Source organism: Cryptotermes secundus, unplaced genomic scaffold, assembly GCF_002891405.2.
Source record: "Cryptotermes secundus unplaced genomic scaffold, Csec_1.0 scaffold1703, whole genome shotgun sequence".
NCBI lineage: Eukaryota > Metazoa > Arthropoda > Insecta > Blattodea > Kalotermitidae > Cryptotermes > Cryptotermes secundus.
The window spans coordinates 130,373-156,292 of NW_019744157.1; the positions used below are offsets into that span (position 1 = coordinate 130,373).

A 25,920-nucleotide genomic window follows, 5' to 3' on the forward strand; every position below is an offset into this window, starting at 1 on the left:
CCCATCTGTCTTTATAATTCTCATACAGATCACTTCCACAAACACTAAATGAAATACTGCTGGACTTCAGAACTTTTATGATCAGAACTCTATAAATGAAAAAGAAGTTCTGTTCCCTAAAGCATAATTCTGGTAATCTAAAAATTTCTAATGAAAGATGAATTATCACATATTTAAACAGACAATGGATAAGGTAAGGAAATATCAGAATAAAATTCTCACAAACTTAACATCTGCTATACTGTCATTTATGCCCACATGGTGTCAGAAATACATTTTATGTAACTACTTGTACAGTCAACTATACTGACTGCCTCAAATTAAATATAATAATTTCAACAAAATTTCAATTTGATGTAAATCACAAAACAAACCTTTCCGCAAGATCCTTCCATTTATACATAAATTTTCTTGGAGGAGGCATTGGAATATTCAGCTGGAGACGGTCATTGAAAAATTCCAAAATTCCTTGGCTCTGCATTAGTATTGGAACTCGATAGATGGAAGGCAAGTCATGGATACAAAGTACCTTAAATGAAGTACAAATAAAGATTAAACATAACAATATTCAATTTGATTACCTAATTAACCTTTTGACGTGGTCATTTAAATTCCGCGGCCGCGGCTCCTGCGGTAATATATTCAGCCGGCCATTTAAATTTTGCTCGAAAATTATTTATTCATCATTGTTCTTAAATTCTATGAGATAGGAACATGAAACTTTCACTAAAATGATCTTAAAAGGTGGTTTTATAACCTTACCTTATAATATGAACCCCCTTTATATCTTCAATGGAAGCATGTTATTTAGTATTTGAGCAGAGAATGGTACGCCTTGAAGGATGAAACTTTCACTAAAATGATCTTAAAAGTTGGTTTTATAACCTTGCCTTATAATATGAGCACCCGGTATCTCGGCTATGTAAGCAGGTGACGCCTTGAAGCATTAGTCTAAACACAGAGCTGGCTCTCGAAACGACCACCAAGGTCAGTACGATAAAATGGCGTCAACTGGAGCGATAATGAGTACTTTTCCCTCCCCCACACACATCCGTATCGTCTCAGGGGGTGACCACAGTGTTCTGCCTTAAATTGTGGCGTATTTCTAAGAAATGGGTGCTATGTACTGTGCGAAAGCAATCGATTTTACGAGAATAACATTTTGGACAACCCTCTTCTAAGAATTCCAATGGAATGTGTTTGTGTGGCCAGCTCAGGGCAATATGATATTATATACAACAGCACACATCACCTCTCTGGTGTTTATTACTTCACAAGCAAAGCAAATACGCCATTGAGTGACGAAACCGCTACAAGAAGCAACACGAATTTGCTGCAAGACAGGCATATGTAACGATGACTTATCTCAGCTAAACTCGTTGGCTTAGTATACTCTGTTCTTGTGACAACAGGCCAGCGAAAAATCTAACAATCTACAGCAAAACCATCAATTATTATGGGCGTTATAACATAGGTGTGCAGCTGGACGAAACATACACGCCGAACCCCCCCAGACGATTTAAATCCCTGACGAAACATACACGACGAACCACGGCAACGGGTTAAACAGTATCAACATCCAATTCCTGACTTTCTGGACAGTATCATCTGTCCTATTTTTCACTCAAAAACATTTTGAAGAATGGACTGTCTCTGTCAAAGGTAAAAAGCCTATTCAGTTGAGCTCAACTGGCAGAACTAGTCCCTATTTCCACCAGAGATACAGACTAGCTCTCCACTGTCACAAACTTTTAGATTTTATTTAATATTTTCATGTGACAGAGTGACTACACACAGAGTTCGGATTGGTAACTGCATTTATTGAACACTTACAGATCATAACTACAAGTAACTATAGCACTATCACTAATTCACATACTCTTCAGTTTACTACGGTGCATACTAAATCTTTTCTGTCTGCTGTGTCTTCACCAGTGGACATTCCCCTGCTCCCGGGTTCATGTCCTCACAGGCTAGAGGCCATCTCACACCAACATCCTATCCTTCTAATGCCTGTATCAAGACTCCCTCTCATTAGATAGCCTCAGCATGGACTGCACAGAAAACATTGCTTCAAACAGTTACTCCAATGTTGCATGTTACATAGCTGTTTCTCTGGCTCCACAGTTCTTGCTTCGAGCACATATGCCACATAAGGTCAAGCCATAGCTCAGGCAGTTAGTCACTGGCTTCCCACCTCAGTAGCCCAGGTTCTAGCCTGGGTCTGGTCATGTGGATTTGAGGTGGACAAGATGGCACTGGGGCAATTTTTCTCCAGGTACTTCAGTTTCCCCTGTCAATCTTCATTCCACAAATTGCTCCACAATAACCATCATCTTATCATCTGGGGCTGGTACAATGGGCCAGAAGTGGACTCAGTCTCATCCCACTAAGAATAACAATAAAAAAATATATGCCACACTGCTTCATACTTATGGCTATTTGTCATGAATGGCCAACAGGCATACTGCCATTCCTTCTTTTTTGAGGGCTGTGCTTGTGATATCTGTGATCGGTCTCTCCTTCCTTCCCCGTGACTCGGTTTTCATGGTGATTAATCTGTAACTACTACCGTTGCTCCCTTCCAAGTGGTTCTCTGATAAGCTGACAGGTGGTCCAGGTGTACCAATGTCATCCTTCTTTTCTGAGGGCTGCAGTTTGGACATCTCTTCTTCTGTTTCACAGTTGGCCAACCCCTCCACAATTTCCAGTCACTCACTTCCCACAGCCAAGTCAAAGACCCGACTATTTGTTTCTCAATCTCCAGCTCTACGGTCTTCCTGAATATCATGCCAGATGTCCTCTCCTTCCTCAGATGTATTTGCCAGCTTGCGCCTCAGTCCTTTATTCCACTGTTGAATTCGGTGCCCTTCAATCGTCCCTTCTCAAACATCTGCCCTTTATGACTGTGTCCCTTACACCATGCAGGAACAGCACAGCAGGTCATCTGTCTGTGGGCAGCAGACAACTTCTTCCAGGACCCACCATCACCCTGCGTCCATTTCTTTGGCTGTCAGTGGCACCCTGTGGCTAGATGCCAGTCCCCAAATTGGTCGACTTGTGCTCTGATCGTTTCCACTGTGGCCTATTCTTTAGGGACTTCCTGATGCACCGCTATGGCCTCTGACTTTTCTCAAATGACCTCCAAATCTGTTGTGTTCATTTTGTTCAACATTTCTTCAAAGACATCCTGTAGCCTCCATTTCTTCCAGGCCAGCCTTCACATTCTCTGGGCTGACCATCACCTTTTCTAGGCAGGCCACTGTCAGTTCTTGGCAGGCCACCGTCTCGCTTTGTCAGGCATCCATTTTGACTTCCATCCTTTCTTGATGGGTGTCCATTTTTTCCTGCATGGCCCTGTCCTGGCGTGGCGAATATCCACCTGGAAGAAGAGAGTATCTCAAAGAACCTCAGACTTCCCATTACTGGCCTCTATCTTGGCTTCCAGCCTTGCTGTAATTTCTTCTTGGTCAGTTCTCATTTATTCTCGGCTGGTTCTTATGTCAGCCTTCATTTCCCTTTGAACGGCATCTGTTCTTTCTTCAGTGGAATTCATTTTGGCCAGCCATGTGAAAGTATTCATTCCATCTTCATAATGTGGTGATATAATTACACAACACAACCTTCAATCCAATAATCGACCAATCCAACCCCACTTCTGGAACTGGCTGTCACGTAACAGAGTGACTACAAATGAAGTTCGGATTTGAAATTGGTTTTACTGAACACTTACAGATCGTACAGTACAGATCTTACAGTAAATATAGAGCTATCACTAATTCACTCTCTCTGCAGTTCACTAAAGCATGTACTAAGTTTTCTCAGTCTGCTGTGTCTTCACCAGCAGACATTCCTCTGCTCCTGGCCTCATGTTCTTGCAGGTTGGAGGCCATCTCACACCAACCTCCTACTCTTCTAACTCCCATCTCAAACTCCTCATTTCATAACCTTGGCCTGGACAGTACAGACAGCACCACTTCTAACAGTTACTCCATTCTTGCATGTTACCCAGCTGTTACCTAGCAATGGCCTTTCCTCTGGTTCCACATTTCTTGCTTTGAGCAGACATGCCACAATATCAACATCCCTGTAAAGAGAAGTTCTACTTCTCTTCACCAACGTTCTGCATGTCTTGGTTAATGGTTACTTTATAATGCTGTATCAGCAATAAGAGCAATGACAAGAAACCAGTGACTTGGAAACCATGTCAAAAGAAACTTACCTGCTCAGGAGCAACATGACAAAAGTTCGAAATTTTATCCTTCACAGCCTGACCAATTGGATTCTCACTGCGACACACAATAAGGTCTGGGGACAATCCCAGACCTCTAAGTTCTCTCACACTTGCTTGTGTTGGCTTTGTCTTGGGTTCTCCAGTGGTTCGAGGCTGAACAACACAAATGCAATATGGGTTTAAGGCTCTGAAGTGCAGGCTTCAGTGATGAAAGAAACAAAGTTTGTCTGAGTGAAGTACAATCACACCAAAAAAAAATAACTCTGAAGCTATGAGGACCAGTCAAATGAAAACCGGACTTTTTTTTTTAATTTAACTTATTGAATGAAAGCGGTACACAACTACATCATTTTTCTTCTTTCATAGTCTACATTCTGTTCAATACAGGACCTCCAGTGTTTAAAAAAGTGTATGAATTCCTCTAGAAAAAATTCTTGTGGTTGTCTGCACAACCACTCATGCACTGCCTGCTGTACCTCTTCATCAGAACGGAACTTCTTTCCTCCCATCAAATCTTTGAGTGGCCCAAACATGTGATAATCACTTGGGGCTAGGTCTGGTGAGTATGGCGAATGTGGAAGACACTCAAAGTGCAAGTCTTGGATTGTTGCAACCGTTGCACAAGCAGTATGGGGCCGAGCATTGTCATGTTACAAAAGGACACCTCTAGTCAAAAGTCCATGTCACTTTGATCTGACTGCAGGTTGAAGATGATTCTTCAAGAGCTCTGAATATGAGGCACTGGTGATAGTGTTCCCCCAAGGTGTGTAGTGCTCCAAAGAGAGTCAGCATAATCTCCCTGCAGATGGCTGCGTCCAGAACTTCTTGGGTTTTGGTAATGAGTAATGACACCATTCCTTGCTAGTTCTCTTTGTTTCTGGCTGGTGGTAGTGCACCCAAGTTTCATCACCACTAATGAGTCTTGAAAGGAAGCTATCACCTTCTGCTTCAAGGTGCCGCAGAAGTTCTTCACAGGTGTCAATGCGTCGTTATAATTCTGGAGTCAGCTGCCGTGGCACCCACCTTGCAGAAACTTTGTGAAATTGGAGCACATTATCAATGACATGGTGTGCTGATCCGTGACTCATGTTAAGAATTCGGCTATTTCATCCACCGACACTTGGCGATTCTCCATCACTAGGGCTTCAACTGCTGCAATAGACTCATCAGTTACAACTCTGTGCACCTGACCTGGGCGAGGAGCATCTGCCACAGACATCACACCATTTCTGAATTTCCTACTCCACTCGTACACTTGCTGCTGTGACAAGCATGCATCACCATACTGAACCTTCATCCGTCGATGAACTTCAATTGGTTTCACACCTTCACTGATCAAAAAATGAATTACAGAACGTAATTCTTCTTTCGTGCATGTACGTAGTGGAGCAGCCATCTTCAAACTGGCACTGTGATGGCATTCTGTTTGTCTGCATTATACTGCCACCTATAGGATACTCTTTATAACAATGGTAACATGTCTGTCAACTTATAGGCCAATGGAGCTATATTTCAAATTTTTATCTCAGTTTTACGATTTTCATTTGACTCACCTACGTAATTCCACAATTTTCTCACTTAAAAAATCATTATATAAAACAAACTAGCACTATTCCATCACTTCATCAATACATGGAACCATTAAAACTATTCAAAAAACTTCAATTTCAAGGAAATTTCCAGAATCAAACCATGGAATCACTAAGTTTAAAAACAAACCAATAATGACAAATGACGAATGGGTACCATCACTTAAAAACACATTTATTCATACTGGGGAAGATACATAATTCCATCAATGCAGGAGTGTAAACAAGAATGAAACAGCCTCGCATGTATGTTATATACTGTGAGCACCTGGGAGGGGGAATTCATGGGAGGAAAGAATGGGCTTTTACATGAAATCTCTTGTCTGAAGGTCATCTAAAGAAACATTTGTAAGGTCTTCCCTGCAACATTTATCCCCAAGCAGCCTTGGAATTTCTAGCAGACAGCTCTATGGTGGGAACTTTGCACTTAAAGTTTCAGGATTAAGCAGATTATAACTGGTCAAAGCAAAAAAGTCACTTACACTCACCCTTCATAGTCTGTTTTACCTAATTATATACAATATTTTGAACTGTTTTCATTAATATGAAAATGGAATTAGGAACATCAATCCAAATTTTCTCCTGTCATTATCATACACATGCATCAGACTCATGATGCAATGCACATTACATAAACCCTCCTTTCTTTTTTAATTCTGGATATGGTATGTCTAAACTAACCAGATGAAACAATTAACTTGTGAGTAACAGGAATGCAATGCTGATACACCAATCACAATCCGCAATTTAATTCTATCTCTTAACCACATGCTGTAAAAAAAATTCATAAGTTGCAATGGGTTTACCAACTCACCTGAGGAACCATAGACACATGAGCACAAACAAAATTCTCTTTCTTAACACGAAACTGGAACTGTCTAAATGCTTCAACAAATGGCATTCCCTCTATGTCTCCAATAGTTCCACCCAACTCAACAATGCATACCTGAAATGAAAATATTGCAGTCATTTCTTAATCTCAGATACACAACAACAGAGATAAGTAACAACAATCATCTCTGCATACTTGTGGTTTGGTTCCATCTTCAGTTACAGGCTGGTTAGCAACCTTCTCTACCCATTCCTGAATTGCATCCGTGATGTGGGGAACAACTGCAAAAAAAAAACTGAACATGAAATTGATCTGTCTGGTACAGATGTGTGTAATAATAATAGCTTACAAAACACGAAAAACTTTAATTCGGCTAGCCCTTATGTACTTATTACAAAGAGGTGTACTTTCAGAATATAATCCTAAATGACAATTAGGCTTGTCTATACCGTGTATTATAACAGGAAGCCAGGTTTCAGGATCTGTAGTTCATCATTCATTTAATTACAACTGTGCTTCAAATTCAAATGAAATCCACAGATCCAACTAAAAGTTGAAAACTTACATCAGTGACATTTGCAGGGTACTGTCATCAGAAAGGACACCTCTTCAAAATGGGACTAACAAATAGTCCCACTCCCTAAAGATTCCTAGAAAAATATGAATCAGCCACACATCCTGTGGAAGCCATTTCCAAGCTTCTCAGTCTTTCTCCTTATTCTGAAGTGTACAGATGCAACCCTTGCATGCTCAGAGACATACTTTGCAGATCAATTAATAATAAATTAAACAGTATGGTTTGGAGGACAATACATGAATCAATTTCTAGCTGAATCAACTCCCAGTATATCGCTTAATTCAGCATCGCTACCTTGAGTCTCATGCTAACTGACCCAGCTAGTTTCCAGTACCTATACCAGCCTTCCTTAGTTTGATCTATAAGGACAACTTGCAGTGGCCATCATACATCATCTGAAGGTAGAAAAACCTGTGAGAGGGATAGCACCCTTCCGACTGAGCTAATATTACAAAGACAGGTTGGAAAAGAATCATGTTAAAGGTAACCAATTTTTCATATCTATTTTGCTGAAACTGCATTAAAAATACTGATGAATAGTGGATATGGACACAACATTTGCAGTTGACTGACATGCTGAGAAGCACCCCATGATTTTTTCTGACAATCTGCTGCCAAATGGCACAGCTAAACGATAGAGGTGTCCCTATGCATAACTAAGCTGTCATGAAGATTATGTGGTGGTAGAGGTATAGCTCCACGCATTAACTTCAGCACTAGGTGGACATGAGTTGTCAGCTTCACACCCTAGCCACTTTATCCCCAGTACCCATTTAATAGGAGGTTGGGTGGGCCCTAGACCTGGTGTGCACACTGTGGAGAAGCAGCACTTTTGTCCTCCAGGAATCAAACCCAAACATCTCAAATGTCCAGCACAATACCAATTGCTATGTTAACTGAGCTATCCTGCATCTCATACCTAATATGACTTCAAAATATTACTATGCATGAAGTTAAAACTCCATTTCATACATGAAGAACATACAGTTAGGACCTGGACAAGCACACATTACTGAGTGCAAGTTAATGTAAAATTGCAATCTTAAACCTTTACTTTTCACACTAAAGCAAATCATTCTTAGATGCAATTATAAGGTACCTGTCAGTTCAATCCCAAAATTAGTCTCAAGATCTGAAATATAAAATACATTCAGCTAACATGCTCCATTCCTTCAAGTCCTTACCCTGCACTGTCTTCCCGAGGAAGTCACCTCTTCTTTCTTTGCTAATCACATGCTGATAAATTTTTCCAGTTGTTATATTATTATCACGGTGTAATGTGATATCCAAAAACCTTTCATAGTTTCCAAGATCAAGATCAACTTCTCCCCCATCATCCAAAACATAAACTTCACCTGAAACAAAATTTCTGTATTCACCATTCAAGAAACATCATGCTATAACTGCTTATAATATGATCATGCTGTATTTATCACAACAGCTTTAAATCTATAAGTTTAATAATTCAGGTACATTTCATGAGGGAAAAATATGATTAAATGCATAACTATATTAACCTTTATCTGTATGTTGCACAATTATGATGGCACATGTGCTGGTACAGCAGGGCCCATCAGGTCTAGCATAGCATTTTTTAAATATAAATCCCATTACCACCAAGTTTAAATCTGGTTGCCAGTAGGACAATTGAATTCAGACAGTAAAGGTTAATAGCATATCACATGAGAAAATCGTGCACCTAAATTTATAAACACCTTCCTTAAACAACATTAACAAATTTCAATATGGACATTAATAATATATTGGCACATGAACAACGTGGTTTTTGAACTAAATTGTCCACTGAATCAACCATTTAATAATACTTAATAAATACCATTCTAACAGCAACAAATAATAAACTTGTCATGGGAGGCCGGTTTTGACTTGACCAAAGCATTTGATTGTGTAAATCACACAATACTTCTTACTAAGCTTCAGTTCTATGGTTTTAATGGTATAGCAGGAAAGTTAATTAAAACTTTTTTGAGGGATAGACAGCAAAGAACAGTACTAAATAGCAATATTACAAGTGGTACTTTGGAGTGGCAAAGTGTAAAACAGGGAGTCCCTCAGGGCTCCGTTCTGGGGCCATTGCTCTTTTTGATATACATTAATGATTTGCCAAATATAACAAATAAAGAATCAAAACAAATTTTATTAGCTGATGACACCAACATGCTGTGCTGCAAGTCAAATATTAAAGAACCTGACATCGCCCTAAAAGAAACTCTTGAATTAATCAATAAATGGTTCTTTACAAACTCGCTAATTTTTAATTTAACTAAAATGAGTTGTGTCCAGTTTTTAACAAAACTAAATGCACTAATAAACTTAAATATTAAACATGGTGATATGCAAATTAATAATACGAATACTTTGAAATTCCTTGGACTGACACATCAAACAAACAGCCAGCAAACTGAGCTCAGCTCAATATTGTCCCTATGGAGCTTATTGATGATGTACATATATAATGCCTATGTTCATTCTATAATATCATATGGCATAAAATTCTGGGGAAATTCATCATACCAAATCTTTAAAATACAAAAAAGAATAATCAGGGTAATAATGGAAGCAGGAAATAGGGACACTTGTCAGCCTCTGTTTAAAATATTAAACATTCTTCCATTTTATTCACACTATATATTTTCAATATCGGTCTTCATGGTTAAAAACATGGACAAGTACGTAGCAAATTCAGATATTCATAACATTTATATTAGACAAATATTTGAATTACATTATCCAACTTATAAATTAACCAGGGCTCAAAAGGGAGTATCTTACACTGGCATTAGAATATTTAATAAATTACCACATAGTATAAAAAAATTGCAAGATTTAAATAAATTCAAATATTCCCTTAAAAATTTTTTGCAGGTGGGCTCTTTTTATTCTTTATTGAGTATTATAAATGGAAAACAAGGTATGATTGTGTTAATTACAGATAAATACTTAGTCATTTTTAAAAAAACTTTTATTGTATGATACCTATAATTCTTTAGATATGCTTTTTCTCTATTATAGACAATGTTAATATGTATTTTATTATGATAATAAGTTGCAATGCAAGTGTTATATGCATGTTGTATTTAATTATAACATTNATCAAAAATAAATTGAATTAAAAAAAAAAGGTAAAGTTGTCTCTGTGCTTAAATAACTAAGCACTACACCTCAAAAACACATGGGGGGTGGAGGTATAGCTCCATCATTCTTGAACTCAGCAATAGATGGGGGTGAGTGGTCAGTTTACAGTCCAGCTGCTTCACCCTTGGGGGATAGGAGACTAGATTCGCCCCACTGCTGGTCTGAATGGGCAAAGAAAAGGCTTACCTTGGCCATCCAGCCCATAGACCACCACTATGAGTATGAGGGGTGGGCCATAAAAACCGGCCCTCGCACCACAACCTTCAATGATCTATTGTGCTTCCCCTTTGCATTAACCCCTTATCAATCCTACACTTCCAATGAAATGTACGACTTTATTTATGGGGGCATCATAAAAGTCACATGGTTCCATGAAGAATTGACCCAGGTGGCGATATCGTAGGTAAGCTATGGCCTCACAATCACATAGGATGTGTGTGGCGGATTTACCTACTTGTAGGCACCTTTCACAAGTTGGGTCCTCTGTCAGACCCAGTTTGAAAAGGTGCCCTTTTAGGTGGCAGTGCCAAGTAAGTAATCCTACCACCCATCTTAGTTGATCTCTGTTTAACTTTAACAGGTCCCTCGTTCTTTTGGTAGAGTGTCCTGATATAAATCCTTTTGCCTGTTTGAGTCCAGTTGTGGAATCCCAGTGTATGTGATTTCTGTTAGTCCAGTCCCTGATCGCTTTCATGGCAACTACAACTGAGATGCCACAAGCTGGTTTAGGTCCTATGAATGGCTGTTCAGATCCTGTTCTTGCAGCTGATCTGCGATTTCAATCCCAGCAATACCCTCATGGCCTGGCACCAATATCAGCTGAATTCTGTTACATCTGGCCAGTTGTGTGAGGGATTGGTGGCAGTCCCAGACCAATTTTGGAGTTGGTATGTACCAAGTGCTTTGATTGCAGTTTGACTATCTGATAGAAAATAGATGTTCGTATTTTTGAAGTTTCTATCTAAATTCTCAACTGTGGATGCCTCAATGGCGTACACTTCTGCCTGGAATACTGTTGTACACTGACCAAGGCCAAGAGTATGTTTCCGCCCTGTTCCATCATAATACACTCTAGCTCCAGTGCCTTTATTTGTCTTGGAACCATCTGTACACCAGATTAGTCCCCCCTTTCTATCAGGTTGAAACCCCTCTTTCCATTCGCTTCTATGAGGAAATCTGACTGTGAAGGGTTTATCATAGACATGTTTCGGTATCATTTTATCAGATCCCAAATGTAGAATGGGTTCCTTTTTCATGTCCTGAATCATGTATGCATGTCCAAAACCTTCAAATTTCGGTCTCCATTGATCACTGCAACATAATCTGTAATTTCCTAACTTGGCCTCCGCTTCCATCTGCAGATGCAGTGGAGGGAGTCCTAGTAGGATTTCCATTGCAGCTGTTGGAGCTGTTCTCATTGCTCCTGTAATTCCCAAGCAGGCCATCCTTTGCAGTTAGCTTAGTTCTGCCTGACTTGTTTTAAGTTTAACTCTAGGCCACCATATAGTGGCAGCATAAGTACAGCAGTGTATATCCAATACACCACCTTTGGTGCCATTCCACAAGTCTTCCCAAACATGCCTCTGCATGTCCAGAAGGCCTTATAGGCCTTGTTAATAGCCTTGTCCAGCTGTTTTCTCCATGTCAGTCCCTTAGCTAATGTTATTCCAAGGTGCTTGACTTCACTGGATACCCAGATTGCTTGACTGAAGAGGACTGGTTCCTTAAGCCCCCTGATATTCTCCTCCTAGTAAAGGATAAAATTACTGTCTTGTTTGGATCGATAGACAAGTTTCTTTCGCACCACTGTTGAACTGTGCACAGGGCTGCTTGTAAGGTCTCTGACACAGTGTAAGGGAATTTCCCATTGATTAGGATTGCTATATCATCAGCATATCCTACTGCGAAATGACCTTTACTGTTGAGCTCCCAAAGATCATCCACGACCAGGCTCCACAGCAGAGGTGAGAAAACCCCTCCCTGTGGACACCCTCTCGCCACAGATGCTCTCATGGTCTCTCCAGACAAAGTAGCACTTACAAGGTGTGGCAATAAAGAACCCGGATTACTTTTATGACTCATTTCCGGCCACGTCATTGACGAAGAGGAGGGTAGGGCATTGACCCTTGGACTTCCCTCTACCGTCACACAAAGTTTCATTCACGTGCATTGGTTAGTCTGGCCNCAAATGAGGTTCTGTCAAAGGCTCCCACTACGTCCAGGAATTCTCCAAGGGCAATATCCTTCTGTTCAATGCCATTTTCTATGCGTGTTACAACACTATGAAGTGCAGTTTCAGTGCATTCACCTTCTTGGTAAGCATGTTGGTTTTGGTGCAGAGAATGAATCTTCAATGCACCGTCCCTAATCTACTACAGTCCATTCGTGGAGATGAGAGAGTCTTCGTAAACAAATGCACGTGGTATCTCCTTCGCTGTTTGAATGAAATCATGCAGCGATCACGTGATGCGTGTACAATTGCAGGGGTGTCCAAAGTTCACTCTTCAGTCTGAATACAGGTTAACGTGCATCCGAATGCAGTGAGTACACTGGAGTAACTGTGCGCTTTGTCCACTCCTTGCTGTCAGCTGTGGCGACGCGGGGCTTGCTTTGTTTATGCTAACTGTCTCATCTCCGCGAATGGACTATACTTTCTGCATTGTTTTCAAAAGGAAAGGATAGGACAATAAGCCTTAGCCTCCGTATAATCAAGTTTCCCGGGTTTCAGTATAAATGTCACTTTGCCTTGCCTCCAGGGCATAGGGATAAACCCATGCACCATGCAGGCTCTGAATATACGGCATAGGTGTGGGACTAAATGTTCCACCCCTTTCTGCTGAAGTGCTGGAACAATTCCATTTGTTCCCACACCCTTAAATGGTTTGAAAGTATCTAACCCCCATCTAATTTTTGATTGACTGATTACCCGACCGGCCAGGTTCCAGTCTCCCGTTTGTTAGGCGTCCACATATGCCCAGGTTCTGCTGGACCCCCCCATCACCTGAATCATCAATCAGCTTTGAATCAGGGAAGTGAACTCTAAATAGTTCTTACAGTGTCCCTTTCCCAGCTTGGGTATACTTACTATCAGGCAGCTAGATAGTACTGACCTTGTTGGTCGCCTGTTTTGCCATGACCCTCATGAGTCTGGCACTGCCTGGTACATCATTGATCTCCTGGCAGTACCTTCTCCATGGGGATTGCTTGGCTTTCCTTATTTCTTTATTATAACAGGTGAGGGTTTCCTTGTAAGTGTCCTATAGCCCTGTTCTTTTTGCTATAATAAATATCAGCCTGGGACCCAGTTAGTTGAGGGTTGGCAGTTCAGTGGAGTTCTGTAAGAGGCTGTGAAGAAAAAATTTAGTTGCAAGAGTGCAGCCATGCAAAGAAGACTTTATGTGCGTTATCTGGAATGTGTAATTCAGTGAGACTGTTACAGTTCCTACGTTAAATCTGTTGCCAGGAAACAGCTAATGGAGACTGTCACAGATTGAGGGCACTAGTCTTGTGTGTGTCAGTGATCTGTATTCCCCTCCTGGTATCCAAAGCCCCAGAAACCACGGGACATTATTAAAGTGTAGTACAAGGTGGTGTATACAAGTGGTCAATACATCCAATATACAATCCATACTCCTTCTATAGTCACACACCTCTAAATACATGACATTAGTCTTGCCATGGATGGCATAGAAAATACCATCTCCAACAGCTCTTCTATTGTCGTGTGTTCATTCATTGCCTAGCAATGGCTGTCTTCTGCAGTCATCAAGTCACAATATAGGGGGAGAAATAAAAAAAACAATGCTGCCAAGTGGTTCAAATCCATATAGGATGGGTGAATGAGAGATGGGCAGTGTGTGAATTCCATGGATCTTAACCACTAGTATGTGGAACAAGCCAAGTAGGGATACATACAGATGGCGACCTCATAAGCTTACTTTTTCCCTTATGGAAAGTAGGTATGCTAGCAGCAACTGTTATGAAGTAAAGACTTTTAATTTCAGTACCAGAAATGTTAGCCGGGATAGCAGAGTTGGTATAGCGACTGGGTATGGGCTGGGTGACCAAGGGGTCAGAGTTCTGAGTCCTGGTGGGGGCAAGAATGTTCTAATCTTCAAGTCATCCAGACCGGCTCTGAGGCCCACCCATCCTCCTATCCAATGGGTTCAGGGCCTCTTTCACCATGAGGTAAAGTGGCAGGAGCATCAAACGGATCACTCACCTCCAACTAGTACTGAGGTCATGAAAATGTGGATCTATACATCCACTCCTTCATATGCCTTCACGGCATAGTGCTTAATTAATTAAGCATAGGCACAACTTTACCTTTTTTTTCCCTTTACCAGAAATATTTACAGATGTGGACCTCTCTTAAAGGCATTTTACCAGTTTCATCCCACATCTCACAAGATCATTGTTAACTGCTGAGAGGTGAAGAGTTCTTTCTCAGTTCTACGTTGTATTGATTCCTTTAATTAGCCATTGCTTTCTGACTTTAACAACTTTTTTGTGTTTACAAGGGCAGGCTGTTTTAGAAAAATTAAAAAGTTTGGAAGAAGCTTAGTTAGTCTTTCTTTTAGAAGCTTATTTTATGAAGCTGTAGTAGCTAGAGTAATGTAGTGTCAAATGATATGATCACTAGTGAATGATGTATTGGCCAGAATTTGGAAGGAAGCAGTCATGGCATAATCAAAGTAGTATCCCAGCATTTTCTTGGAGGGACTGAGGAAAATTATGTAGTACCTCTGTAATGACATATGATGTCCCAGCTAAACTGAGCACCTCCCAAATAAATGCCTAAGGCATTATCACCATTCTAACCTGTTCACTTGACAGTTGTAATAGCACTCTCATAGTTATACCAATGGCTGTAACTATTTCATCAGACCTTGGCAATTTCAACAATAACCACATTCACCAAGAGGTAAATTTCTCACCCATTACTCACTTAAGAAAAAAATACAACTACATCTGCAACAGAACAAAAGAGTACCATGCCCAAAAATATAGTTGTAGTGTTAATTCTACATTTTGGACTTAATACACAAATCTGAAAATCACCTTTATAAAAATGACACTTTAAACATTAAAATAAATACATCAACAGTGCTAAACCTTCACTGATAAAAGGATGATAAAACCGAAATAATGGTTTGAAAATGAAGTACTGATAAAAGGATGATAAAACCGAAATAATGGTTTGAAAATGAAGTACTATCTTCTGGAGTGTAATGCCGTATAGACCAGCAGTTAATCCTTTTGGAAGAACATACTGCCTCCATTTTCAGGACTCAAATATAAGCCACCTGCTTCCCGCTGATCATTTGCTCGACTTATTCTTCAACCCTGATGATCAGGAAAATATGCTCTTCCGAAACACAGGAGAATTTCTGTCGGACTCCGCGGTATTACATATCGTAAGATAGTACTTTTCGGTCACCGCTGCGAGAAGTTAAAATTCAACACAAAGTTATTGTTTCCAATTAAAACCCCATGCTAAAATTTTTAATGGTATAAACTACATAAAACGGTCCAGAATTGTTTAAACAATGTCAAACTATACGACTTGAAAGTATATAAATTACCATGTTCATATGGCGAGAACGTGCCAGCATCTATATTAATATACGGATCTATTTTGATTGACGTCACATGGATGTTGCTGCATTTCAAAATAGTGCCGAAAGAACTTGCAATAACACCTTTCCCTACACCACTTATAACTCCACCAGTAACCAATATATATTTCATTTTCACTGCACTTCCTTACTTCTGTTCCATAAACAACAGTTTACCGCCGGCAGCACACACCATGCGCACCGATGCGCACCACGCCACTCGATGTTCCTGGTCCTAGCATTTTTGTTTGTTTTTAAGAGAATTGCATTAAAAGTAAATAAAAGTAAAATTAGTATTGTCCAATTATTTATATTTGAATAATCTTCGCATCCTTTTCAATTTTATATATATATATATATATATTACTACGGACTGAACCACGTGACGCAAATCGCACGGTTGACAATTCATTTAAATAAAAGCGGGGTAAATGGATTTTGGAGCAACTGTTCAAGAAGATTACATTTAAATTACCCTAAATTTATTTTCATTTCAATACTTTTACATCCTTAGTAGTACTGATTTCGTAGGTGCAGGGCCCTTTGTTACGACATGCGGCACATTATCCACGGAATCAGCATTTTTATTCGCCACCGTGGTAACTGGAGCAACTGTCTAGCGATCAATTCAGTCATCATAGATGTCACAGATACGCTTTTTCATGTCATCAGTTTCTTTACTACTGTATGGATTTATGTAAAAGTATAATTATCCTCACTGTTACCTTTGAACATTTTTAATACATGTAGTTGAACTCTGCATAATTTTCGTAAGAAGCACATATCGATTACTATTGTAATTAGGTACTGAGGTACTACGCATGTGCACACGCTCGGATCGCAAAGTGCTGAATTAACCGGTGCGATTGGTGTACGTAGGTTTACTGGGATGACCGGGGTGATTGTGGTTGGAGACTACTAAGGTGAAGCAATGGCCAAAAGTGGACTGATGTGTAAAATTGGACCTTCTGTTCTAAATGCCAATCTTGCAGAACTTCATAATGAATCGCAGAGGCTCTTAGATAGCGGAGCAGATTACCTGCATTTAGATGTTATGGATGGACATTTTGTTCCAAATATCACGTTTGGACATCCTGTTGTAAAATGTTTAAGGACGAAAATCACTGATGCCTTTTTTGAGACACACATGATGGTAACGAAACCCGAACAGGTAAATATTAAAGTTCGTTTGTTACGTATATTTGTTTTTAAATCCTATCAGTTGTATCGGGTTTGAGTTGCTCACAGTGGTGACCATATTAGAGGATCACATTGCAGAAGTTAGTGCTCTGGCGGTCGTAATTATCTGTGTAACCTCAAACTTATTTTGTTTCAGTGGATTGAGCCCATGGCTGATGCTGGAGTTGACCAGTATACATTTCATGTGGAAACTTGTAATGATGTTCCATTTGTCTGCAGAAAAGTGAAAGAAGCGGGAATGAAAGTAAGGTTTGGTTAAAGTGCCAGTTTGTTTCAAACTCTCCTCAGTTGTATCCTGTCATGGGAGAGTGATTAATGGGTTTCCTTTCAGTATACAGTGATGTCTACTAAAGGCATTATTGTTGTGAGATTATGGTGCATTGTTTTGGAGTAAAAAGTGAGGTTAGCAGAAGTATGCCAAGGCAGCATGAAATTTGAATAGATCAAAGGGTGAAGTATGGTTTTACATTCTGAAGTTTGAAGCACTTGGTTTTGGGAAAGTTAGATTATATTAATATTTCATTGGGTTATGTTAGGTAAGTGCTTTGATTAAGATTTTAGTATGGTACAACAAAATTCACCAACTTGTATCTAACTTTCTGAAGTCTAGTATGCAGCTACTCAAGAAGTCCAAATTTTATGGAACCTGAACGTTTGTAACTGTGTTCAGAAGAGCCCTCCATGTGTCCCTATCCTGAGCCAGAACAATCTAGTCCATCATGTAACAATGATCTATAGAGATGAAATAAATACATACATAACACCCCATCCTAGCTCACTAAAATTAATTTTAATATTATTCACCCACTTACATCTTGATCTTCCTAGTAGTCTCTTTCCTTCTGGCTTTCCAACTTTTATGCATCCCATTTGTGCTACAACTTTTATCCAGCCTCCTTGTTTTTAGTGCCCTTCCACTCTCATCCTCCTTGACTTGAACGTTCTGATTACACATGGCAAAGAGTACAAGTTATGAAGCTCCTCATTATGCAGTTTTATCCAGCCTCCTGTCACTTCATCTGTCTTTGGTCCAAATATTCTTTTCAGCACCTTGTCCTAGAACACCCTCAGTCTATGTTCCCTGAATGTCAGGGACCAAGTTTCACACCCGTACAGAATCACAGGCAGAATTAGTTTTGTATATTCTAATTTTTATGCTTCTAGACAGCAAATGAGAAGAGAGAAGGATCTGGAATAAATAGCAAGAAAGAATAAGGGAACAGCAGTATTAAAAAAAAGACAGTTCTTGCAACAGTATGTAGGATTTGGTGTTCTCACAGTGGTGGTTACAAAGAGGTCTGTCTTCTGGGATATAACAACATGCCAGTTGAAAGTTACCAGCATTTTGGGAGGAACAAAGTTCCTCCATTTTCAGGTTGAAGAATAGGCCAAGCAAGAAATCAGAATAAAGCAGGTATAGCAAGATCTCAGAAGACAGAACTGTTAAGTTCCTGGAACAGTTTCACAACATTTAAAATTTTTTCTTCTGTGCTCTAGGTTGGGCTAGCACTTAAGCCTGGAACAGGTGTAGAGGCAGTTCAACAATATATTGATCAAGCTGACATGATTTTGGTTATGACAGTAGAACCAGGTTTTGGTGGACAAAAATTTATGAGAGACATGATGGGGAAAGTGCACTGGCTACGACAGAATTATCCTGATTTAGATATTGAAGTTGATGGTGGTGTAGGACTAAGCACCATTGAAGCCTGTGCAGAGGTATGTATTGTAATGAATTTGATAAGTTGGCTAAAGCTTAGCATAGGAAAGTACTTCACTTTCAGTTTTGTTACTTTCTGGTTAAGTTACTTTCCATAGTTCCCTAATTTGTTACCATATGGGTAGCAGAATTAAAGATCTATGTAGGAGCTGTGTATATCTTGAATGTAACAAACCACCTTAAGTCCCAAACTTTGCTGTATTAATTTTCCTGTTTTACCTTTGTTACCTTCAGGCTGGTGCTAATATGATCGTCTCAGGTACAGCTGTGATAGGAGCAGAAGATCCAGGAAAAGTAATAGCAACAATGCGAGATATAGTGGAAGGATCAATTCAGAAATGTCAGCTTGAGAGGTGAGATGTGGAGTGTGGTGCATTTACATAACCGACCTCAGATTTCTGTGAAATGTTTTATTGATAAATGGGAAAATATTTTGTACAGCTGAAGAAGAAATAAATATTTTTATACAAAACATTCTTGCATTTAGCCCTTGTTACTGTTAAAAAATAAGGTAAAGTTACCCCTGCACTTAATTAAGCACCACAGCATCAAGCTATATGGCTAAGTGGAGTTATAGCTCCACAATTCTTGACCTCAGCAGTAGATGGACGTGAGTTCCTTACAACTATTTTTACACAGTACTATTTATTTTTGGAACTAACTTCATCCGTAGTTCTGCAAGACTAATGAGAATAGCTTCTTCAGTTCTTATTGTCCTTGACCCTTGCCCAGGGCAAGTGTTGAGATAATGGTCAAACACCAGAGCTGGATCATTTACTGTCAACATTTCATCATTATCCAGTGCTGCCTCAAGTCCTTGGAGACCTCCAAATACAATAAGTGCATGATTATATGGAAGACCTTTAAGAGGAATGTCATCTGTTTTGTCCCCTCTCTCAGAAGTTCCAATGGTGAGGTCATATCCTTCAGGATATGGCGCTTGTGAGAAGACTTCCCCTAGTGACTGTGCTATCCGGACTGTGTAGCCCCAGTAAACGCCAGTCTCTGCAGATGGCAGAGATGGTGGTACAATTATTCCATGAAGTTTTTTTGAGCCTTCACAAGCCTGCAGAAGTTTCACTGTCACACGGATGCCGGGTGTTAGGCTTTTGTCAACAATTACATCTTTGAGTAGACCACAGTTGACAGCAGAACCTTTGCCTGCTCTCACTGGAAGATTAGTTGTAACGCCTTCTCTGAAATATAGAAGTGTGTATTGCAATGATCTTCTGATTTGTGTTTGGCTACTAAACTACCATTCTGTAAAACTTCACTGTTCCTGATTGATGAATAAACAGGAAATGGGGTGATTAAAAACTAAAAGTATTCCTTTTTAACCAAACTGCCCAGAAAAGAAAAAAGCATAGTATGCCAACACTGCATGAAATTGGATATCATTTGTATACAAGACACCACCTGCGAAAACTGGAGAAGGGAATTGTGTGGTACTTTATAAAGATATCCACAAATTTGGGGTGGGGGGAGAACATTATTTGACAAGAACAATACTTTGAAAATAGAGGGTCCTGGAGCAACTTAGCCCATGGAAAGCTTCCTTGAATTTTTGTACATAATATCTCAATAATATGCCTTTTCCTTTCTTCACTCAGTGAAGTAAATTCAACATATCAGAACCACTCACCTTTTGGCATATTGTGATCATTTTAATGAATTGATATATTTTTCTGGATGAATCTGACTCCCATGAGACAAGGAAAGATGGATTTCTTAATGTGCACCTTTTCAACCTATGGGGACAAATACTGGTAATAAACAATAATTTGGTCAATGCTGCAGGGGCAGGGAAGCAATAGACTGGCACTCTCAGGAAGACCAGGTTGCTGCCCCATGCTCTTGAGTCATGAGAATGTCCTCATCTAGACTAACCAGTCTATTTCAAGCTTCTTTCTTAATTCAAAATTACAGCCAATCAGGGGTAAGCATTTCAATTTGAATGCCATTTTGGTTTCACACTAAAATTTCACCAAAATCTCTTATTATACTAGAAACGGTCACTAACAGTTCAGTTGCACTTCAATAGGCATTCTCAGCCAACCTGAAACCACAGCATCTGATATTTTAAATTCATTACCTAAAGTAATTATACATACATTTCAGCCTTAAGCATTTGATCTTTTTGCATGGTTATCCCTTCAGTGAAGTTAAATAAATTATAAATAAGAAATGCATACTGGAACCTAAGGAAAATGTTTAAGTTGGATACATACACACACACACACACACACACACTTTTTAGTGAATATTTGTTTAGCATGCAGCTTCACATGTCCTGTTCTCCAAATCCCACCAGAACACAGGAAGCCATGGAAAACGTTTTTACAGGTACAATCACCAAGGTATTTATGGTGCAGAGTGTTTTTGTGAAGGAGATACTTTCCCAGACAGTAAGAAAATCCTCTTAACATTCATTCTGCATTCATAACAGTCCACCCTATGCCAATATGGATTATTATGAACGATTACCATTCCCTTTGTACATAAAAATGTATGATCAATACTGGTTCACTTGAATTCCAAGTTCAGCACTGAAATTTTTTCACATGCTAATTTTTTACAATGATGGGTTGTTAGTCCAATCTTGAATCTTGAGAACCACCTCTTGTTGGCTGCCCATGACTACTTATTCAGAATACTTGTAGCTGCCCTCAATAACCTGAAGAAATGCCACCATGCTGTGGTAACAGGGACCCAGCTTGAACATGGCACCTTCCATGTAGACCCATGTGGTTGCGCTAAGCACGTATTAGGCCAGAACACATCGAACAAATGAAGATGACAACTTTTATTATATCTTATTCTCCATATCCAATTCTCTTTTGTTGGTCCATAAATTCATCTTAGGATTTTCCTCTCAAATGAATTGATGACTGATTCCTCTTTCTTGTTTGGCATCCAACCCTCACATCCATAATAAAGCACCGGTCCTATCATTGTTTTATATATTTTTGTTTTAATCGCTCGGTGTATATCCTTTGATATAAAAGCTGACAGTAACGAGAAATATGCATTATTTGCTAGTTTTATTCTTCTTGTTATTTCATGATTTTCCTCTCCATCTTTGTGGAATTTCGATCCTAAATATATGAAGTCTTCAACTATTTCTATCCCATCCCCTTCTGTGTTAATTTCTCCAGTTTGCCTTGGATTCCTTCTAGACTGTTATCAGCATTTTAGTTTTATTTACATTCACCTCTAAGCCAATTGTTTTTGCTATGGTTTTTATTTCTTTATGTCTCCTTCATTGCTCTTAGGGATCTTGATACTATAATAATATCATCTGCATACACCATTATTTGTGTTTGTTTACACGCTATTGTGTTCCTTGTGTCTGCATTACATTTCCTCACTATATATTCCAATACCAAATTAAATAGTGATGGTGCCAAACTATCTCTCTGTTTTAATTCTTGATTTGTCTTGAAGCATTCCATTAACTGGTTCTGGATTTTAACTTGATTGATTGTTTGTCATGGTTAAGTTAATTATTCTACTTAGTTTTGTTGGAATACCAAATGTGGACATAATCATCCTTAATTTCTTCCTTGTTATTGTATCATATGCTTGTTTACAATTTATGAAGCATAGGTAAATATCTGTATTAAATTCCCAACATTTCTCCATTATTTGTCTCAGCGTGAATAAATTGTCTATTGTCGACCTATTGGGTCAAAATTCTGATTGATCTTCTATTATTTTTTCTATATATGGATCCAGTCTCTTTTTTAGTATCCTTGTTAAAATTTTATATGCTGTCGGTACTAATGATATACCTCTATAGTTACCACATGTTAATTTATCCCCTTTTTTAAATATGGGACATATAATGCTCTTTCCCCAATCTTCTGGTATCTTTTCTTCTTCCCACACTTTCTTCATAATTCTGTGGAGTGCTATTATTTCTTCTTGTCCTCCTGCCTTCAATAATTCTGCTGGTATGTTGTCTCCTCCTGGTGCTTTATTTAGTTTTTGTTCCTTTAATGCTTCTTTCACTTCTTCCTCTGTTGGGGGCTCTATTATCTCTTCCTCTTCCCCTTCTCCATCATCTGTATTTTCTTCTTCATTGTCCTCGTTATCTTCCATATTCTGATTTTGATTTAATAATTGTTCAAAATATTCTTTCCATGTATTCATAATCTCTGTTTTATTATTCATGAAAAGCCCTTTTTTGTCTTGGATAAATTCTGTTTTTGGTTTGGAACCTTCTTTCATATATTTGATTTGACCAAAGGCATTTTTTGTTTTTTTTATTTTTTAAGTCTTCTTCCACTTGCAGTAATTGCTCATTTAGAAAGGCCCGTTTCTTTTTCCTGAAAATCTTGTCTGCTTTCCTTCTTGCTTCTTTATACACCTCATTTCTTCCTCTTGTTGGTCTTTCCATATATTTCTTATTCTTGAGGTTTATACTCTCCCTACATTCCTTGTCAAACCATTCTCTATTATCCTGTTTCTCTTGATATCCCAGAGTCCTCTCAGCTTCTGTAATTATTGCGGTTTTAAAATCTACCCATATCCCTTCTATTGTTACTTCTTTATTTGCTCTACTGTCATTAATTTCTTTAATTTTACTTTGAAATGCTTCTCTCTTGTCACTCTCCGTAATCTTGTCAATATTAAATTTCTTACAGTTCTCATACTGCTTGGATCTTTGACAACTTATTTTACATCTATATTTAACCTGTACTAAGTAATGATCGCTATCACAGTTGGCCCCTCTTAATGTTCTTACATCCGGGATATTCATTGCAAATCGCTTCTCTATGAGAACATGATCTATATGATGGAAGGTTACCCCATCCAGTGCTGCCCATGTTCTTTTATGTATATTTTCGTGCGGGAAGTATGTAGAGCTGATGATCAAGTTCTTACTTTCTGCAAAATCTATTAATTTTATTCCATTATGGTTGGTTTTATCATGTAAACTTTCTGTCCCAATTACTCCTCTGTATTCCTTCTCTTTACCTATTTTGGCCTTAAGATCCCCTAAAATAACCTTTATGTCATTACTTGGTATTGAATCATATGTCTCTTCCATTTGTCGATAGAAATATTCTTTGACCGCCTCCTCTTTTTCTTCTGTAGTTGCGTCCATGTTCATCAATGTCATATTGAAAAATTTCATTCTAATTCTCAAAGTAAAAATTCTTTCACTTATTGGTTTAAAGTCTATTATTGCACTTTTAAATTCTTGTTCTATTACAAAGGCTACACCAAATGCCTTATTGCCTTTTGCTTTACCACTGTAACATATAGTGTGTTTCTTTAAGTCCATGATTCCTTTACCCAGCCATCTAATTTCCTGTATGGCTGTGATTTTCATATTGTACTTATCTATCTGTTCTAGTACCGATTTCATGGCACTCTGTTTATTAAGGGTTCTCACATTCAATGTACCTAGAGATTAGTCCATATTCTTTGCCAATTGTCTTCCATTCTGTTGAGGTTTCCGAGGCTTGATTCCAGGTTTCGAGACATTTGTATTTTTTTACGGTGAGAGGTCGTCGGCCTCTCACCCAACTCCCAACCTGGAGGACCAGGGTATCTCTTTTAGTCTGGGTCATCCCCTTTGACCTGTCTGGCATGGGTGGCCCTACCAGTAGCTATGCTACCGCTGACATAGCTCTCAGGGTCATTTGACCATGCAAGCCCCTCCACTATGTCATAGTAGAGACACCATCGGGGGGCAAGAATATTTACTTTGCCAAATTTCAATCCTTAGTAAGTTACTGTTTGATTTCTTGGGGTGGAGAAACCGAAAATAGCAAAGTAATGAAAATACAAAAAAGGATATTTCGTTTAATGAAAGATGTAAATAGCAGAACATCATGCAGACCTATTTTTAAAGACTTAAAGATTTTAACTGTTACCTCCTTGTATATTTTTGAGGTGTTGTGCTATTTTCAGAAATATAATTTATACTCTTAAGAGAAATTCAGATTTATATGAATATAATACTAGAAGGAAAAACAATTTTCATGTGCCAAATTGTAACACATCACCTTTTAATAAAAATGTTATCAATATGGGTATTAAATTGTATAATAGACTGCCTTTGGAATTAAGAAAATCAGATGGATGTAAAGATTTTAAACATAAAGTCAATAGAAAGTCCGTCGAGTGTAACAATTTTTTAGGCAAAAGTGATAAAGAAGTGACCTAAAAATTGTTACCCTCGACGGACTTTCTATTGACTTTGTGATTGATAGTGTAACGGACCAAAAATGAAACAATTCAAAATTTTAAACATACATTAAAAGTATCTTCACTAGATAATCCATTCCACACGTTGCATGAGTTTCTTTTAAAGGGAGAGTAGTAAGTATAGCAAAACCCCTATTCAGTAATTGAAACAGATAACAAATGGTTGGTGGTAGTATCTTAGTGGACTTAGACCCCCTCCTCACTCCCGGTCATTTTAATTCTTTTTTTGTTGAAATTGCAGGAAAAATGGTAAACCAATTAAATGATCAAAAACCTAAGTATGACCAAGCATGTAAAGTTACTCCATTTTCTAAATCGATTTTTTTTGTACCAATTACAGAAAATGAGGTACTTAGTGTGACTAGTAAACTAAAAGGTAAACTCTCTGCGGGCTATGACGAAATCCCAGAAAAGTTAGTAAAATTTAGTATTCAACCTATTTGTAAACCTTTAACATTTATTTTTAATTTGTCTCTTTGTACTGGAATTTTTCCTGATCAGATGAAGATTGCCAAAGTTCGCCCTATTCATAAGAGAGGACGAATTCAAGAATTATCTAATTATAGACCTATTTCACTATTACCTGTTTTTTCTAAAATCTTTGAAACATTAATATATAACAGAGTAGTGAATTTCTTAAATAAACATAATTTGATATCTGATGCCCAAAATGGCTTTAGACAAAATAAATCAACTCATACAGCACTGCAATCATTTATTGAGGATGTTCAGAAAGCATTAGACAATAAGTTTTTTGCTTTGGGTATTTTTTTGG

At 38.6% G+C, this 25,920-nt stretch overlaps 3 protein-coding genes across 4 annotated transcripts in view; 1 reads left to right on the forward strand and 2 right to left on the reverse strand.

Annotated features, from left to right (window-relative positions):
• LOC111874608 (CTP synthase) overlaps window positions 1–16,212 on the reverse strand; it is a 40,090-nt gene extending 23,878 nt beyond the window's left edge. The window contains exons 1-6 of one of the 2 annotated variants that reach the window (XM_023870242.2): window positions 15,974–16,212; window positions 8,417–8,587; window positions 6,851–6,936; window positions 6,638–6,769; window positions 4,223–4,387; window positions 375–529 (exon numbers count right to left, since the gene is read on the reverse strand). In XM_023870242.2, coding sequence (XP_023726010.1) covers window positions 375–529; window positions 4,223–4,387; window positions 6,638–6,769; window positions 6,851–6,936; window positions 8,417–8,587; window positions 15,974–16,139 — 875 coding nt within the window. In that variant the 5' untranslated portion in view covers window positions 16,140–16,212. The remainder of the gene's footprint in view (window positions 1–374; window positions 530–4,222; window positions 4,388–6,637; window positions 6,770–6,850; window positions 6,937–8,416; window positions 8,588–15,973) is intronic. The other variant, XM_023870243.2, reaches the window with a different exon arrangement.
• A 615-nt stretch (window positions 16,213–16,827) lies between these two features.
• Window positions 16,828–19,297, forward strand: LOC111874606 (ribulose-phosphate 3-epimerase). Its single transcript, XM_023870240.2, has 4 exons — window positions 16,828–17,177; window positions 17,343–17,450; window positions 18,704–18,925; window positions 19,161–19,297. Exons 1-4 carry the CDS (start codon window positions 16,938–16,940, stop codon window positions 19,281–19,283), a joined length of 693 nt encoding a protein of 230 aa, XP_023726008.1. The 5' UTR covers window positions 16,828–16,937; the 3' UTR covers window positions 19,284–19,297.
• Window positions 19,298–19,533: 236 nt separating this feature from the next.
• LOC111874605 (putative methyltransferase C9orf114) overlaps window positions 19,534–25,920 on the reverse strand; it is a 13,169-nt gene continuing 6,782 nt past the window's right edge. The window contains exon 3 of the mRNA XM_023870239.2: window positions 19,534–20,122. Within this exon, the coding sequence (XP_023726007.1) occupies window positions 19,558–20,122 (565 nt within the window). The 3' untranslated portion in view covers window positions 19,534–19,557. The remainder of the gene's footprint in view (window positions 20,123–25,920) is intronic.

Bases quoted from the DNA above. Each gene is read 5' to 3' on its own strand.
- LOC111874606 (XM_023870240.2), top strand. From the start codon at position 16,938: ATGGCCAAAAGTGGACTGATGTGTAAAATTGGACCTTCTGTTCTAAAT. The intron at 17,451-18,703 runs GTAAGGTTTGGT...TCTGTGCTCTAG, and splicing joins TGAAAGAAGCGGGAATGAAA to GTTGGGCTAGCACTTAAGCC. The intron at 18,926-19,160 runs GTATGTATTGTA...TGTTACCTTCAG, and splicing joins CCATTGAAGCCTGTGCAGAG to GCTGGTGCTAATATGATCGT.